At 38.7% G+C, this 15,817-nt stretch overlaps 1 protein-coding gene across 3 annotated transcripts in view; it reads left to right on the top strand.

Moving 5' to 3' along the window:
- PLA2R1 (phospholipase A2 receptor 1) overlaps positions 1 to 6,338 on the top strand; it is a 129,081-nt gene extending 122,743 nt beyond the window's left edge. For all 3 annotated transcript variants that reach the window (XM_066345252.1, XM_066345251.1, XM_066345250.1), the window contains one exon: positions 2,749 to 6,338. In XM_066345252.1, the coding sequence (XP_066201349.1) occupies positions 2,749 to 2,990 (242 nt within the window). In that variant the 3' untranslated portion in view covers positions 2,991 to 6,338. The remainder of the gene's footprint in view (positions 1 to 2,748) is intronic.
- The last annotated feature ends 9,479 nt before the right edge of the window (positions 6,339 to 15,817 follow it).

Here is a 15,817-nt window from a genome sequence, read left to right as displayed (position 1 = left end):
TCATGTTAGGTGGTGATGGGAATACAATGGCATAGTAATGTAGGATCCATGAAGAGGTGGGCATGGTGAAGGAGACAGGGACACCTATGTGCTCCATGGACACCTGCAGTGGAGTCTCATTCATCCAGATGTAAAGAGAGGCAGTTGTAATTTGGGCAGTGGAACTAGGGACAGAAAAGGGGAGTGGAAATGAGAAAAGAGGATCATCAGGCCTTGGTGACTGAACACATATTGCTAATGAAGAAGAAAAAACTGGTAGGTGTGGGTACTAATGTTTGAAACCCAAATAGTGTGTCAACTCTGTGTGATAAAGAACACGTCCAAGTGATTCATAGCATTTAAATAACAAGAAATCAGACATACCTTGTGTCTTTACAGGAATGTAAGGCTTCCTATGATACATAGCGTACCGCTTTCATCTTTCACAGCAACTTTTTTTTTTTAATTGAATTTATTGGGGTGACCTTGGTTAATACAATTATACAGATTTCAGGTATACAATTCTATAATATATCATCCATATATTTTTTTAATAATTTTATTTTTTTAATGGGGTGACATCAATAAATCAGGATACATATATTCAAAGATAACAAGTCCAGGTTATCTTGTCGTTCAATTATGTTGCATACCCACCACCCAAAGTCAGATTGTCCTCTGTCACCTTCTATCTTGTTTTCTTTGTGCCCCTCCCCACCCCCTTTCCCTCTCCCATTCCCCCCTCCCCCCCGTAACCACCACACTCTTATCAATGTCTCTTAGTTTCACTATTATGTCCCACCTACGGATGGAATAATACAGTTCCTGGTTTTTTCTGATTTACTTATTTCGCTTCATATCATGTTATCAAGATCCCACCATTTTGCTGTAAATGTTCCGATGTCATCATTTCTTATGGCTGAGTAGTATTCCATAGTGTATATGTGCCACATCTTCTTTATCCACTCATCTATTGATGGGCTTTTTGGTTGTTTCCATGTCCTGGCCACTGTGAACAATGCTGCAATAAACATGGGGCTACATGTGTCTTTACGTATCAATGTTTCTGAGTTTTTGGGATATATACCCAGTAGAGGGATTGCTGGGTCATAAGGTAGTTCTATTTTCAGTTTTTTGAGGAACCACCATACTTTCTTCCATAATGGTTGTACTACTTTACATTCCCACCAACAGTGGATGAGGGTTCCTTTTTCTCCACAGCCTCTCCAACATTTGCTATTACCTGTCTTGTTAATAACAGCTAATCGAACAGGTGTGAGGTGGTATCTCATTGCCGTTTTGATTTGCATTTCTCTAATAGCTAAAGAAGATGAGCATCTTTTCATATATCTGTTGGCCATTTGTATTTCTTCCTGGGAGAAGTGTCTATTCATATCCTCTTCCCATTTTTTTTATTGGATTGTTTGTTTGTTTGTTGTTGAGTTTTATGAGTTCTTTGTATATTTTGGATATTAGGCCCTTATCTCACAGCAACTTTTGAAGGCAGAGGAGCACATGGAATATTCCCATTTCACAGATGAGAAAACTGCTTGTACAAACTGAAGCTACCTTAAGGATTAGAGTCCAAATTTTCTGACTACATGCTCCTCCTGCACCTTCTCACTGCCTCCCTCCTGAGAATAACTACTTTTTAAAAAAATTTTTCTTAGAGTATCTTCACACACACTACACAATAGTAGTACCTGTTTTCAATTGTAGTATGCAAAATTATACAATATTATTTTTAAGTTGCAAAACAAGGTGTTTTTTTTAAGCATGGGATTTTGCTCTTGGTTACAATGTCGATGTTTCTTTTAAGTCCATAAGGGTCCATGGACATCCCAAGGCACTTCCTCCACTCATAAACCCTTTACTGATCTTTTTTTGGATCACTCTACATCTTTTTCTAGCTCTCAAAAATAGCAGAGTTCAAATTTTGACATAGAGTCTACTTGAAAAGGATACATTTTTACAGTAAAAAAAAATCTTCGAACAGGAACCCTTTAACTTTTTGAATGGAGGAGATATTATTCATTTTTCAAGATTCTTGAAACCATAAGTATGACAGAGGTTGATTTTTAAATCTTTGCATAAAGGCAGGGAGTTTATCGTTGCTGGACAGACTTTGTAACAGATCCCAACAAAGTTGAGTTTCTTGCAAGCAGGGACTATATTTTACTCACTTTTTTATTGCAGCACAGTGCTGAGAATAGATGGAAATTCTTTGGCTTAAGAAAAGGAAAAAGGCAGCGCATGTGTTTACAAGCACTAATAATGATTACTGTAAATCAGGGCTCAGTGAACTTTTCTGATAAAGGACCGGATATAAATATTTTAGGCTCTGGGGCCATATGGTCTCTGTCATGCTGCCATTGCAGCGTGGAAGCTGCCACACACAATGCATAAACAAAAGAGTGTGGCCAAGTTCCATAAATCACGTTCATTTATGGAAACAAAAGCCCAGATTTAAACGACAGGCCACAGTTTGCTGAGCCCAGCTATAAGTAATGACGTAATTTTGCTATGAACTAAAAAGAACCTCATCTGATACATATATATATATATATATATATATATATATATATATATATCTTTGTACTTGATTTTAGATATTCACGTGGTAAAGGAACATCAAGGAAAAGGTATGTTGGAATATTAGAGACCATCTTTATTTGTCTTGGAAATAATAAAATAGAAAGTAACCGTATGACAGTGTCTGCCATACTTCATAGTCCTTGAAGTTGACCTTTCTTTTTCTTCCTCCTTCAGGACCAGGTCACAGCCTTGTACCACTTGCAGTAGCACTGGCTCTGATCGCAGTTCTGGCCATTTCCATCCTTTCCTTCTGCACATACAAGCACAGCCGTGGTGTCTTCAGGAGACTTGCACAATTTGGGAATCCTTCCTACCCTACAACCAACGTTAGTGCAGGACATTTGGAAGAAAATATTCTCATTTCTGATCTTGAGAAGGATGAAGCCCTGGAATGCCACAGCCACGGGGCCCTGTAGAGAAGGGGTCAGGGGAGCTTCCCTTTACAGACCAGATACTGTGACAATGTGAATTATGTCACTATGTTAATTATTCTTAAAGTGATGACTGGCTTTGAATTGTAACCAAATCAGATGGGTCTTGATATATCCATTTCCCCAACTGTGATCTATTCTTAAAAAGAGGAATTATACAATGGTTATTATCCAGAAAACAAGAACCATTAAAAGAAATTCCCAACTGAAAATTCTCAAACCAATGTGAATAATAGTTTTTGCATTACCATGTTTCTACCAAAAAGTTTGGGGGAATTTTAAAACTAAGCTATTCAGACGTTCACCCATACTCATTCCATTAAAAGAAAGGAAGTTAAACAATATCTAAAACCCTACACTAGATGGTTTAAATATAGATAAGCTTAAAGGAATTTATTGAGGTCTTAATATTGTTAAAACTTACAGGTTTTATTAAAAACTAAAGGTATAAAATAATTGGCAAGACTCCTAACAACCAAAAAATATAAATAGAAACTTGAATTTAAAGGGGGAAAACTGAGGATCTGAATTAAAGTCGCATTGGAACCGGACTCGAGAATATGTTGAGAAGTACTAAATAAATTACTCTCCAGTAGTACTCTTGATACCTTTGCTATGTGAATGAGTTTATGTGCAGTGTTCTCGTTAGTAAACTAGGGTTCTGGGGAACCATCTTCATTTGCGTGGGACTAGTAAGTGCAGTCAGTAAGCAGTGATTAAAAGCATGATACTGCCCATAGCTTTAAAATCACAGATTGTATCTTCCTTCATTATAAAGAAAATGACTTTCTCATCAATATTTAAAGGGGCACTCATTAATTAAATGTTTATTGAGTTCCTATTAAGAACCAAGTGCTAGTCTAGAAACTGGAGGTAATGGGGTAAGTCAATGAGCTCTCTGTTTTCATGGCACTTACTTTCTAATGAAGGAAAACCAGTACAGAAATGCATGAGTAGGAAATATCAGGTGGTTATGAAAATTAAGTAAGGTCCCATGATAGAGAAAAACGGGGCAGGGGGCGGATCTCAGGACCTCCCTAGAGTCTGCGTTATAATTACTACAACCAGCTACCTCAAAACTGGTAGCCACCAGTCACAAGGTGGAGCTCTGGGAAAAGGTATGAATAAATTCCTGAGTGGAAAACCATCATTACAAATACAACTTGAAGATCATGCCTTCAGCATGAAGTCCCCATGACTGGAAACAGTTAACACAGCTCCCGAAAGCAGCTCTTCACTGCTGCTCTGTGTGCAGTTTACTCACCGGAACAATCAACTTCCATAATTGTTTCAAAGTTTTCCAACTTTGCTTTTTAAAAGATATTATATTATATGACAATTGTATATTTATGTCTCAAAAGAATGACTGGACTAACCAGATGGTATGAAAGCCCAATTTAACAATCTGTCAAGTGAATTAAAGTTCTGTTTTTTTCATTGGACTTGGTTTTAAAAAACAAAACAAAACAACTGTTAATCAATTATCCTTTCAGTCAAGGTATGTTGAAGTGGAATAGTCACACATAACAATGTGACAAAGCATGTCATTCGTCAAGTGGTTTTGCAGAAGGAAACTGTCCTGTTTGTCAGTGCTCTGTACTGTGATGTTTGGTACTGAACCACATCTTCGGAGACTCTGTCCCCAAGGACAGATCATGCAGTCCTTGACGTTACTGAAATTTCAGAAATAGAAAGGACTGAAATATTCTGTTTTATTCATATATGTGCACTTTTTAAAAACATGTTTTCCTTATCTATTTTTAATCTGAACTTGATTTCATGGCTACAGCATGAAAAGGAAAAAGCAGCAGGGTCACAGACTCATTCATACATCATTAATGTGCCCCCTCCACAGAGGCGGATTAAGGGCGGTTGAGGCCCCAGGCTCAGAAGAAAATATTGGGCCCCTTAAAAAAAGAGACAGGGAAAATAAAAACACATGTTAACCATATTTTTAAATAAATATAAAATATTATGTACTATTCATGTTAAAATTGCACATATGAAACCAAACTTAGTGTCATTAGAAAAAAAGTGTAAAGTTGGGGTTCTGTAGGGCCCTTCAGAAGTCGGGGCCCAGGGTGCACACCTGGTGCACCCGCCATTAAATCTACCTTTGCCCCACCCAAAAAAAAAATCAAGTTATTTTCTATGACTCTGGGTAATGGAAAATCTTGGATTTTTCTCACTAAATCTAATGGCTCTTCCATTTCAGCAGTCTTCTTGCAGTTTAAATGTTCTTTCTATTGAAACGTCCACTCCCTGTCAAGCGTGAGTTAGATGGTCTCTTTAGATAAACATTCAGTCACCTGGAGTTTTCCTTCCTCTCAGAATGATGGTTGGATATATGAGAACTTGTGTCCTCGTGGCCCTGGGGGAGAAGGTGACAACTGAGGGGAGGTGTGTGACCGGGTCTCCACTGAAGGTTGCTGTCTGGCTCCGCTCCTGGGAATTCTGCTGGCATCTACTATGAAGTCTGTAGTTGGTACAACCTGCAGCCTATTCTCTTTGATTTGGCCCCATCTTTCCTCTCCGTGGCACCACCTAATCCTTGGAGGATTGTCCATGGCTCCGATTCAATTCTCTACCTGGACATTGCAGTTCTGGCTAAAAGGTCATTCCAACCCTGCTGTCGTGAGACCCTCTCCAGCACCATTGCTACTTTCTTGGTCAGAGGAGGCTAAATACTGTAGCGAACAATCCCAATATCTTGGTGGTTTAACACAGCCAAGGTTTATTTCTCATCCACACCAACATGGGCTTGTAGGAGGACTTTTCTACTCAGTCACTTATAGGTCCCAGTATTTCCCTATAGCCGGGCGTCCTATCCTAAAGCCTTGGAGTGGTCCTTCAGGAGTCTCCGACTCCTCCTGACAAGAAGACATTAACTTGAGATCCATGATTGACTAATTCTGTAGCTTCCATGGGTTATTGAAATACACTCTCTAAGTTAATCTTCAAACTGAGGACACATGCTCTGAAGATGCATTTAAGATTTCCAAAGGACACAGGAGCACGGGGATTTTTAAGGAGTTCCATTTCCAGAATCTTTAACCTTCATAGATAGTCTTTCTTAGAACTAATTTGCATGAAAACACCCCTGAGATCATGGTGTCCTAGTGGTTCTTATTTCCGACTTCTCTTTTCACAAATGCTGTTTCAACCTTTAGAAAAAGAAGCAGAAAAGAAAAGACTGTCACTTCAAATCTTACTGTGACCTTTTACCTTGGGAAAAAATTCCACGGCACCAAACAAACAAAAAAACTCCAAGTCATGATGTCAGTGAAGATTCATTTAATAAAGGAATGATAAACCCCATGTATAGACTCATGTCTTTCCCTGGATTCATATGTTTTTCTATTAAGGGTGAAGTGATGAGTTAGAAATTCCATATTGGGATATTCTAAATTAATATGTATTGTTTAGTGGGACAGCAGGGTTGATAACCACTTCATTTAAGACTTCATTTTATCCAGTCCCTGGAGAGAAAATCTGGTGAAAGCAAGAAGAGTGGAGACATTGATAAGAACCTGGTGTCTTAGCTTTATCCTGATAAAAAGCTCATGGCAGGCTCTTAGATTTACTTACCTTATATTTCTAAGTAAGGATGAGTATTAGCATACTTACTGAATTAAAAATAAAATCAGACTTTTTCTAAGCATTGTCTCATTTGGCTCATGGGTTTGACATTGAGGAATGCCCTTAACAATTAAGTTTTATCATAAATATTTTTCATTAATTAAATAAACTAAATTTACAACTCTAGTGTTTTGATTAAAGCTCTTATTAAGATAAAGACATTTTAATGGAAAAGAAGTATTGATAGAAATATAATAAAATTAATATTTTATTTTTTCCCACCTTACCTTGTATATCAGGTAAAAATAAAGTGTCTATAAATGAAAGAGTAAGAGGCATAATTAGTAGTTATCTGTAAAGTCTTAGTAAAGCCTTTTAATTTTATTTCTATGAAATTGACAAAGTGAATCATTCTAATGACTGGGTAGCAAATTCCTTTGCAAATTGAGTGTTTCCAATTCTTTACGCAAAACTCAAGGAGAACATAATCAAATTGTCAGTTGATAGATGATGAAAATAATTTTTAATGTATGATTACTGTAATTTTTGGCACATGTGAAAAAATAATTAAAATAATGGACTTATATTGCTATAACAAACCTCATTTCATTCCCATCTATTTATTTATATGAAAAAATTTCCATATTAGTCAGGATAAGTTCAGGTGTGCTGTGGAAGCACACAACCCTCTAATATCAGTGGTTCAAAGCAAAACTTGGAAGTTAATTTCTTGGTCATGCAAAGCCTGCTATGATTACATTGGCTCTCCGGGGCAGCTCATTGATAAGCAGTAACTCATAGATCTAAGCTGCACATTCCTACTTCTGGATCATAGGGTACCCAGTGATGCTATCACAGGAAAAAGGAATAGAGAAGTGTTAAGTCCCAGGGTCCTGAAACAATACATGACATTTTTACTCACATATCATTGGACACAACTAGTTACATGGAAGGAAGTAACCTAACTAAGGAAGCCTAAAAGGTCTCCCAGTGTATTCAGGAAGGAGGGGATAACTGACTATGGTGAGCACCAGCAATTTGACTTGAGTTTCTCAGCAAATATATTTACAAAAAAGGAAGAAAGGAAAGAAGAAAGAAGGAAAGAAGGAAGGAAGGAAGGAAGGAAGGAAGGAAGGAAGGAAGGAAGGAAGGAAGGAAAGAAGAGACCAAAAAAAAAAAGAAAAAGAATAGAATCCATGCTGAATCCTCATTCTAACAATTTTAAATTAATATTAATTTCTCTATGATACATCCATTTCAGTAAGACATGCCTTACATATAACATTTTAGTTTGGTATATACTATTTAGCTGCTGTAATATATTTATGTTATTCTGATCAATTACATACTAATAATAATTGAAATAAGTCAATATAGAAAAAAATGTGCCTGACCAAGTGATGGCACAGTGGATAGAGCATCAGCCTGGGATGCAGAGGACCCAGGTTCAAGACCCTGAGGTCACGGCTTGAGCATGGCCTCATCAACTTGAGGGCAGGCTCACCAGCTTGAGCCCAAGGTCGCTGTCTTGAGCGTGGGATCATAGACATGACCCCATGGTCTCTGGCATGAGCCCAAAGGTTGCTGGCTTGAAGCCCAAGGTTGCTGGCTTGAACCAGAGGTCGCTGGCTTGAGCAAGGGGTCACTCGCTCTGCTGTAGCCCCCTGGTCAAGGCACATATGAATAAACAATCAATGAACAACTAAGGAGCCGCAGTGAAGAACTGATGCTTCTCATCTCTTTCCCTTTCTGCCTGTCTGTCCCTATCTGTCATGGTATGTCTAGTTTCATGTCATTGTGATCAGAGAAGATGCTTGATATGATTTCAATCTTCTTAAATTTGTTGAGACCCCTTTTGTGCCCTAACATATGGTCTGTCCTAGAGAATGTACCATGAGCACTTGAAAAGAATGTATATTCCTCTGCTTTAGGGTGGAAGGTTCTAAAGATATCTATTTAAATCGTGTTGATCTAGTATGTCCTTTAAGTCTGCTGTTTCTTTGTTAATTTTCTTTCTTGAGGATCTATCTAGTGATGTTAGTGGGGTACTGAAATCCCCTACTATTATAGTATTGCTATTGATCTCGCTCTTTATATCCATCAAAGTCTGCTTTTTATATTTGGGTGCTCCTATATTAGGTGCATAGATATTTATAATGGTTATATCTTCCTGTTGGATTGCTCCCTTTATCATTATGTAGTGACCTTCTTTATCTCTTACTATAATCTTTGTTTTAAAGTCCACTTTGTCTGATATAAGTATTGCTACCCCAGCTGTCTCTTTCTCACAAACAGTATCCTGGCTTGTTTCGCAGCTAAATACTGTCCATACGCCTCTTCTAGGCTCTGGGTCTGCAGAGTGGGGCTTCGTTCCTGGGGCTCAGGACCCTCCCCTCTCCACTAAACTCACTTCCCGCCATGCTAGTCCCTCCTGGCTGCTGTTCGCTCCAGGGAGCTGGGCAGCCCTCTCCGCGTTTCCACTTTTCCTACCAGTCTCAGTGTGGCTTCTTCAGTGTTCCTTGGTTAAAGAGTCCTCTTAGTTTAGTCCATAGTTGGTTTTTCCAGGTGATGGGGTTTTTTTTTTGTTTTATTTTTGTATTTTTCTGAAGCTGGAAATGGGGAGAGACAGTCAGACAGACTCCCACATGAGCCCGACCGGGATCCACCCGGCACGCCCACCAGGGGGTGACGCTCTACCCACCAGGGGGCGATGCTCTGCCCCTCTGGGGCATCGCTCTGCTGCGACCAAAGCCACTCTAGCGCCTGGGGCAGAGGCCAAGGAGCCATCCCCAGCGCCCGGGCCATCTTTGCTCCAATGGAGCCTTGGCTGCGGGAGGGGAAGAGAGAGACAGAGAGGAAGGAGAGGGGGAGGGGTGGAGAAGCAGATGGGCGCTTCTCCTGTGTGCCCTGGCCAGGAATCGACCTCGGGACTTCTGCATGCCAGGCCGATGCTCTACCACTGAGCCAACCGGCCAGGGCCCAGGTGATGGTTTTTTAAATTAAGTTGTAATCCACTTTGGTGCTGGGAGGTGGAAGTTGGTACATCCGCCTATTCCATCACCATCTTGCCCCCCCCAGGGAAAATTTTTTAATAATTTTAATTTATATATATATATATTACTGCTGGCAAATATGACAAGGTGAGGAATAAGAGTTTCAAGAATAAAAATATATTACATTAAGATAAAAGGTTGTGGGGATATTGTAATAGAAGTAAAAGGCTAAAGAGAAAAAGAAAGTAAAATCTCTGAATGCTAAAGAGTTGTGTGTACATGTTTCTATTTTTAAGTAAATTAAGATGAAATTCAATTTTTTTTGGTATCTCTAATCAAAAGAAATAAGTATCCTTGGAGAATTGGCTGATTCCAGGTCTGGGGCAGGAAAAATACAGGATGAAGATGGGATTTCTTGTGATGCTAGGAACTAAGAAGTGCTCACAAACAGGTAAGGCCAGTTCCAAAAGACACCGGAGTGAAACTGAGGGAGCTCCCAATGGCCAAAGTTGGAACAATTTGAGCAACAAAATAATGATTGTATTAGGTTACAACCCATAGAAAAGTATTATATATTGGTAAAAATAAATAATTTGGGGAGGAGCAATAGTTATCCACTGAAGAATTCTAAGTTATAAATGTAGAATGAATGAGAGAAACAAAATCACCCTAGGGTAAACACAATAGTAATAACTGTTGCAGGCAAGATCCACCAGTAGGTGCTAAAATTAGTGGGTGAGTGTTTGTGGAGAAACAAGAAATTTGCATAGGCGTAAAGTATCTCCCTCAAGACAAAAACTAATTACAGTGGGCGAGTACACATTTTACACTGACAAACCACTTTAATCAAGTGACCAAGGTTAACACAAGCGGTAAGCAGGCACATCAGCATCAGGTATGACACCCTGAGATGAGGTGACTTCTTCAGTATCCACCCCAATAATGCATAAATTCGATTTAGTAAAAAAAAAAAAAAAAAGTCAGACAAATCCAAATTGAGGAACATTCTACAAAATAATCGACCACTGCAAGTGTCCAGGTCATGGGAGATAAGGAAAGATTGAGGAAATGTCACAGATTAGAGAAGAATAAGGAGATATGACAACTAAATGCCAGCTGAACTCCCGGATCCTGAGATAGAAAATAAACATTGTGGAAAACTTAGAATGAGAATAAAGTGTATAGTTCAGTTAGTAGTATTATCCCAGTATTAATTTCTTAGTTTTGATTATTGTTCTTTGGTTATGTGAAATGTACCATTAGAGGAAGCTGGGTGAATGGTGTATAAGAATTCTTTGAGCTATATCGGCAACTTTTCTGTAAACCTAATATCATTTCAAAATAAAAGCATTTACAATCTGCTATGTGATATTAGATTCCATTGGATATATGTATTAAAAAGAGAGACATGACATTTTTATTTTAAAATGTCATTATTTATAATACACTGAAAATTGTATCTTAATTATAACAAATTTCAGATGACAACTTAGAAATGTGTGAAAGGATATACATTTTTTTTCAAAATTATTTTAGGAAGTATGCAAGCAAATACGTTTGAAGAGCAATGCTCTATGAGAAATAAGCAGAGTCTGGCTTATCTTCAGTCTGCCTAATAGCCCAACCACTGAGGGATCTGGACCAACAGAAGGAACAGAATAAAAAAAAAGGGTACCGATTAGTTCTGTTGGGTAGAAGAAGAGGTTTACAGAGAGAGAACAATGCCCATTAAATAGCAGAAAATTTTAAATAGGCAGCTTTCTTTGATGTCTTTTTGAGTTAGAAAGAAAGTTTTTAGTTTGGGGCCAACAACAAAGAATAGAAAAACTCATGTTCAGCTAACTTTTGTATCCTCAGAAGAAAGGTGATCACAAGAATGGCTTATATTATTACCTTAATACTGTGGCTAAATCCATGGAAAGCCAACTTGTTTATAGCGATTCCTAGTTATTTCTGTGAGTAGAAGAGGGATTAAATATGCATTGATGATCATACCATGGCATTCAAATATTAACAATTTCAGCTTAAAATCTGTATTATAAGCATATGTTATATGAACAAATTAATTAACACATACATTGACTCTCTTATCATTCTTAGGCGTACCCTCAAAGAAACTAAAGCTTTCATAATTGAATATTAGAAATAAAATTATATTCATTTTCAAAATATTGACTTAGCTGTTTCTGGGTATCTAGAGCCTGATGAAACTTTTGGTATCTTGGACTATTTGCAAGATACAGCATTAGGAATTTTATCTCTGGCCTGCCCTGTGGTGGCTCAGTGGATAAAGCTGAGGTCGCCAGTTCAGAACCCCAGGCTTGTCCAGTCAGAGCACATACAGGAAGCAACTACTGCAAGTTGATGCTTCCCACTTCCTCCCAACTCTTTCTCTCTCTCCCTCTCCTTTTCTCTCTAAAAATCAATCGACAAAATCTAAAAAAATAATTTTATTGCCAATGACTGAAAATTCCAATTTGTTAATTCTTTACAAAATGTGAAATACAATAGTGTACAAAGTTTAAAATTTTTAGCTATAATATTCAGTTTCAGATAAAAGTCAATATTTTCAATATACTTATAAAAATGTAAAACACACGTTTCATTTCTTAAGTTAATTCCATTATTATTGTTACATTTTAAGTTTTTTAGAGGAAAAAAATCAACAAATGTGCCTAAATCTGAAATGCTAGATAAAAATGTGAAACTCTGCATGTGCTTATATTGCCTAAAGAAGAACTCTAATTGCAGAGGGGAAATCCATAACTAAAACCACAAAATGCATCCTATGTATACCACTGACCTTCTTACACAGAGTTAATTAACACAAGCACTTGCTTCTTGCAGAGCACTTTGCTGTAATTTAGAACAAATTAAGGGAAAAATCATTCAAGTGCTGTTTTCTTCACACCATGAAGTGCGCATGATGGGCCAAAGTTAATTCATTTAAAATATTGTCATCCATTTCTTGTAATTATGAGTAGCAATACCTTTTTTTTTTTTGCAAAAAAAAATTAGACATCCTAATCTATGTATGCTATTTTCAATTTGTTTCCTGTGCTTCTGGTTAATAATGGAAATTGATTGTAAAACTAATATAAAATGCCCCTTCCATTTCTTCCATTAAGTCTCTCATTTACATTACATTTAAGCAGTGTGGATTTTCTTGCATATTTCTCAAATATATTTTGAATTTAATATGGCAAGTCATTAAAGGACCATATGAATATTTTCTTTTGCCCTTCCCCCAATTCTAAAATTGTGATTAAATTATTGTTTCCATAGGGTGGTTTGTGAATGACCTTCAGCTTCTTCAGTCTCAACTTAGCAGTTCATGTCCTCAGGAGCTTGCTGAAACTTTATTCTTTACCTTCTTAGTCCAGCTTGGTAGGAGCTGAAAACCCAACTGAAAGCATCAGCAGGTCTCTTGTCCCTATAGACTTTGGGGAGCAGGGGAGATCCAGAGCCACCAGGCAGAATCAGGGAAAACACTGGAAGGACTATGGAGAGATGGGCACTTGGCAGGAAGCGTTTACCCCAGTGTGTCACTGACGACTCAGGAGTTCCTGATTCAAAAGGTGGTTCTGTGGAGACTAACAAGAAACTTGTCCAAGAGTGAGTATGCCTGAATAAAGGCAGTGTCTGCCTGGCCATTGGCACCTTAGTCCTCAAGCAAAGGCTCCACTGGTCAAACAAGAAATTGTTTTACTCTCATTTACTCCAGGTGACACCTCAAGGTGCAAAGGAAAACCAGTCACTCTGCACACGGTCCAGCAGGGGGCGCATTCGAGTGAAGCAGCGCCTCCTGGCGACAAGGAAGGATCAGAGAGCTTGGTGAGGGCAGGTACTCATAGAAACTCCATGTGGTTAACACTGCAACTGACACATCCCAAGGAAGATGTAGTGAGGAAAGAGATATAATGAGCAAGGAGGCCTCCTTCTTCATGTATTGCTTTAAAAGATAATCTGTAATTGCATATTAATAGGTAAATTTAATGTTACACTTTAATAATAAACTGTCTTTGTTTTAAAAACTTAGTTATATGGATGGTAGCCATTGTAATCATCATATTGTATATTGTTATTATCCTTACTCATGCTGCATTTAAAGCACACTTATCTTACTCAGTGGGAACCTCTTGTCAGGGCATCAAAATTATCAAACTGAGGAATCATACAAATTGGTAGGTGCATACTTAGTTTAAACATTTTATTTTCTTTTTTGTTTGTTTGGGTTTTTTGTTTTGTTTTCTTTTGTTTGTTTGTTTGTTTGTTTTGAAGTGAGAAGCGAGGAGGCAGAGAGACAGACTCCTCCATGCACTCGACCAGGATCCACCTGGCCGGAAGCCCCCCCCCACCGGGGGGGATGCTCTGCCCATCTGAAGTGTTGCTCCATTGCAACTGGAGCCATTTTTTTAGTGCCTAAGGCAGAGGCCATGGAGCCATCCTCAGTGTCCTGACCAACTTTGCTTCAGAGGAGCTTTGGCTGCAGAAGGAGAAGAGAGAGATAGAGAGAAAGGAGAGGGGGAAGGGTAGAGAAGCAAGTAGGCACTTCTCCTGTGTGCCCTGGCCGGGAATCGAATCTGGGACTTCCACACACTGGGTGGATGCTCTACTGCTGAGCCAACTGGCCAGGGCCAACATTTTTATTTTCTAATAGGACATTTATCTATAAATTATTTGGTGTAGAGACAATGTCATTCACCTAATATTGCTTTCTCTTGGTCTCATGCATAAAGCATATCCATAAGGTTTTGTTCACAATTTCCAGTTTCAGTGTCTTTAGAGGAGGAAAATTTTAAAGGCAGCTGTGGGCCAATCTGACTGCAATGTCCTTAATTTTTTTATAATTTTCCCCAATACTTAATTATCTTGTTCAACAACAGAATTTTTAGCTAGTCACCTTTATCAATTTTTTTTTGGCCAAGATTTTAGCTTAGTTTTCATCAAGAATTCTCTTCTCATTCTCATATTTTTAACATCATTTAAATGATAAGATTACAATAGCTCATACGGTTGAGATAGCTAGATTTGGGAACCCACACAATCCACTCACATGAACCCTCGAGGGGTGTAGTAGCAGCAGCCTGGCCCTCACTTGAACAGCACGCTTCACAGAGGGCGCGGCTGACAGCGGAGCAGCGAAATCTTAAGCTTCTTCAGCTGTTTAGTGTTTAAGGATTAGTTCAAATTTGACATGAGAATCTCCCTCAGAACTTAACTCTAAAAGCCACACAGATTGAATCTGAGCATAAACAAGCAAGTCATCTACAAGAGAGAAAATAGTACAGGCCATCGGTCTAGACTGCAACTTGATCAAACAGGTCTGAGAAAAGAAAGCAAGGAGGTGCTGAGGCCGGGGCTGGTGAGGGGAATCCATCCCTAGTAAAAACAGGCTCAGAGACAGACTTCCTCAGCAATTTGGGGGGGAAAGGGACTTGCATACTGGGCAGAAGATATTTCCACTTCCAATGGAAAAGTTTCTAGAAACATGATCAAAGGACTTTAGGATTCCAAGGACATCCCTGGGTGGGATGGGTGCATTATTAGACCACCTCTCCTTATGCTAGCAAGCAGAACTTCCTTGGTTCCATTTCTCTGCTCACCAAATCTCTTGTTAGGATTTGGGTCCTCAGTCTAGGGCTGCTTAGTGTTGAAAGAATGTCTGATCTGCTAGCCTTTGAGTATTTAGGCCCTTAGGAGAGGGACTGCTTATGATCAAGAAAATGGCTTGCGATTACTGTTAAATTTCCCATGCAGCTTGAAAAAAGGTGCTATCTAAGTGCTCTTAAATTTTTAATTATAAATGAATACATCAACTTTGTGACCACTACCTCAGTCCCCTGTGTGATTTCAGTAGGGCAGTAGGGACTCCACAGTGTTGTATAGGAAGTGCCCAGGTGTGGGTACTCATATCAAAAGGGAAGCTGAGACCCAAGGCGCCTGTCCCGGTCCAGCGACTGAGGAACAAGTGCACAGTGCCTACTTTGATAGCAGAAAAATCACAAATTGGTATTACAGTCTACCTAAGCTTTTGTGGGTGATTATTTAAGGCGAGTCAAGACATGATATCCTCTGGTCTCAAACAAGAGTTTCTATGGCTTAAAACCAGGAACAAGGTCCTGGGACACAATTGCGATCTTCAAGGTCCAATCCATATCCACTTAGCCTCCATTTTCTGTGAGGACAACTAGACCCCTTCTACCCCTCTTATTCTGTTTATTTCAAGGTAGTAGGGAT

This window comes from Saccopteryx leptura, chromosome 7 (genome assembly GCF_036850995.1).
Source record: "Saccopteryx leptura isolate mSacLep1 chromosome 7, mSacLep1_pri_phased_curated, whole genome shotgun sequence".
Classification (NCBI taxonomy): Eukaryota; Metazoa; Chordata; class Mammalia; order Chiroptera; family Emballonuridae; genus Saccopteryx; species Saccopteryx leptura.
The sequence above is the reverse complement of the archived record's forward strand: the minus strand, read 5'-3'. Positions and strand labels throughout refer to the sequence as shown.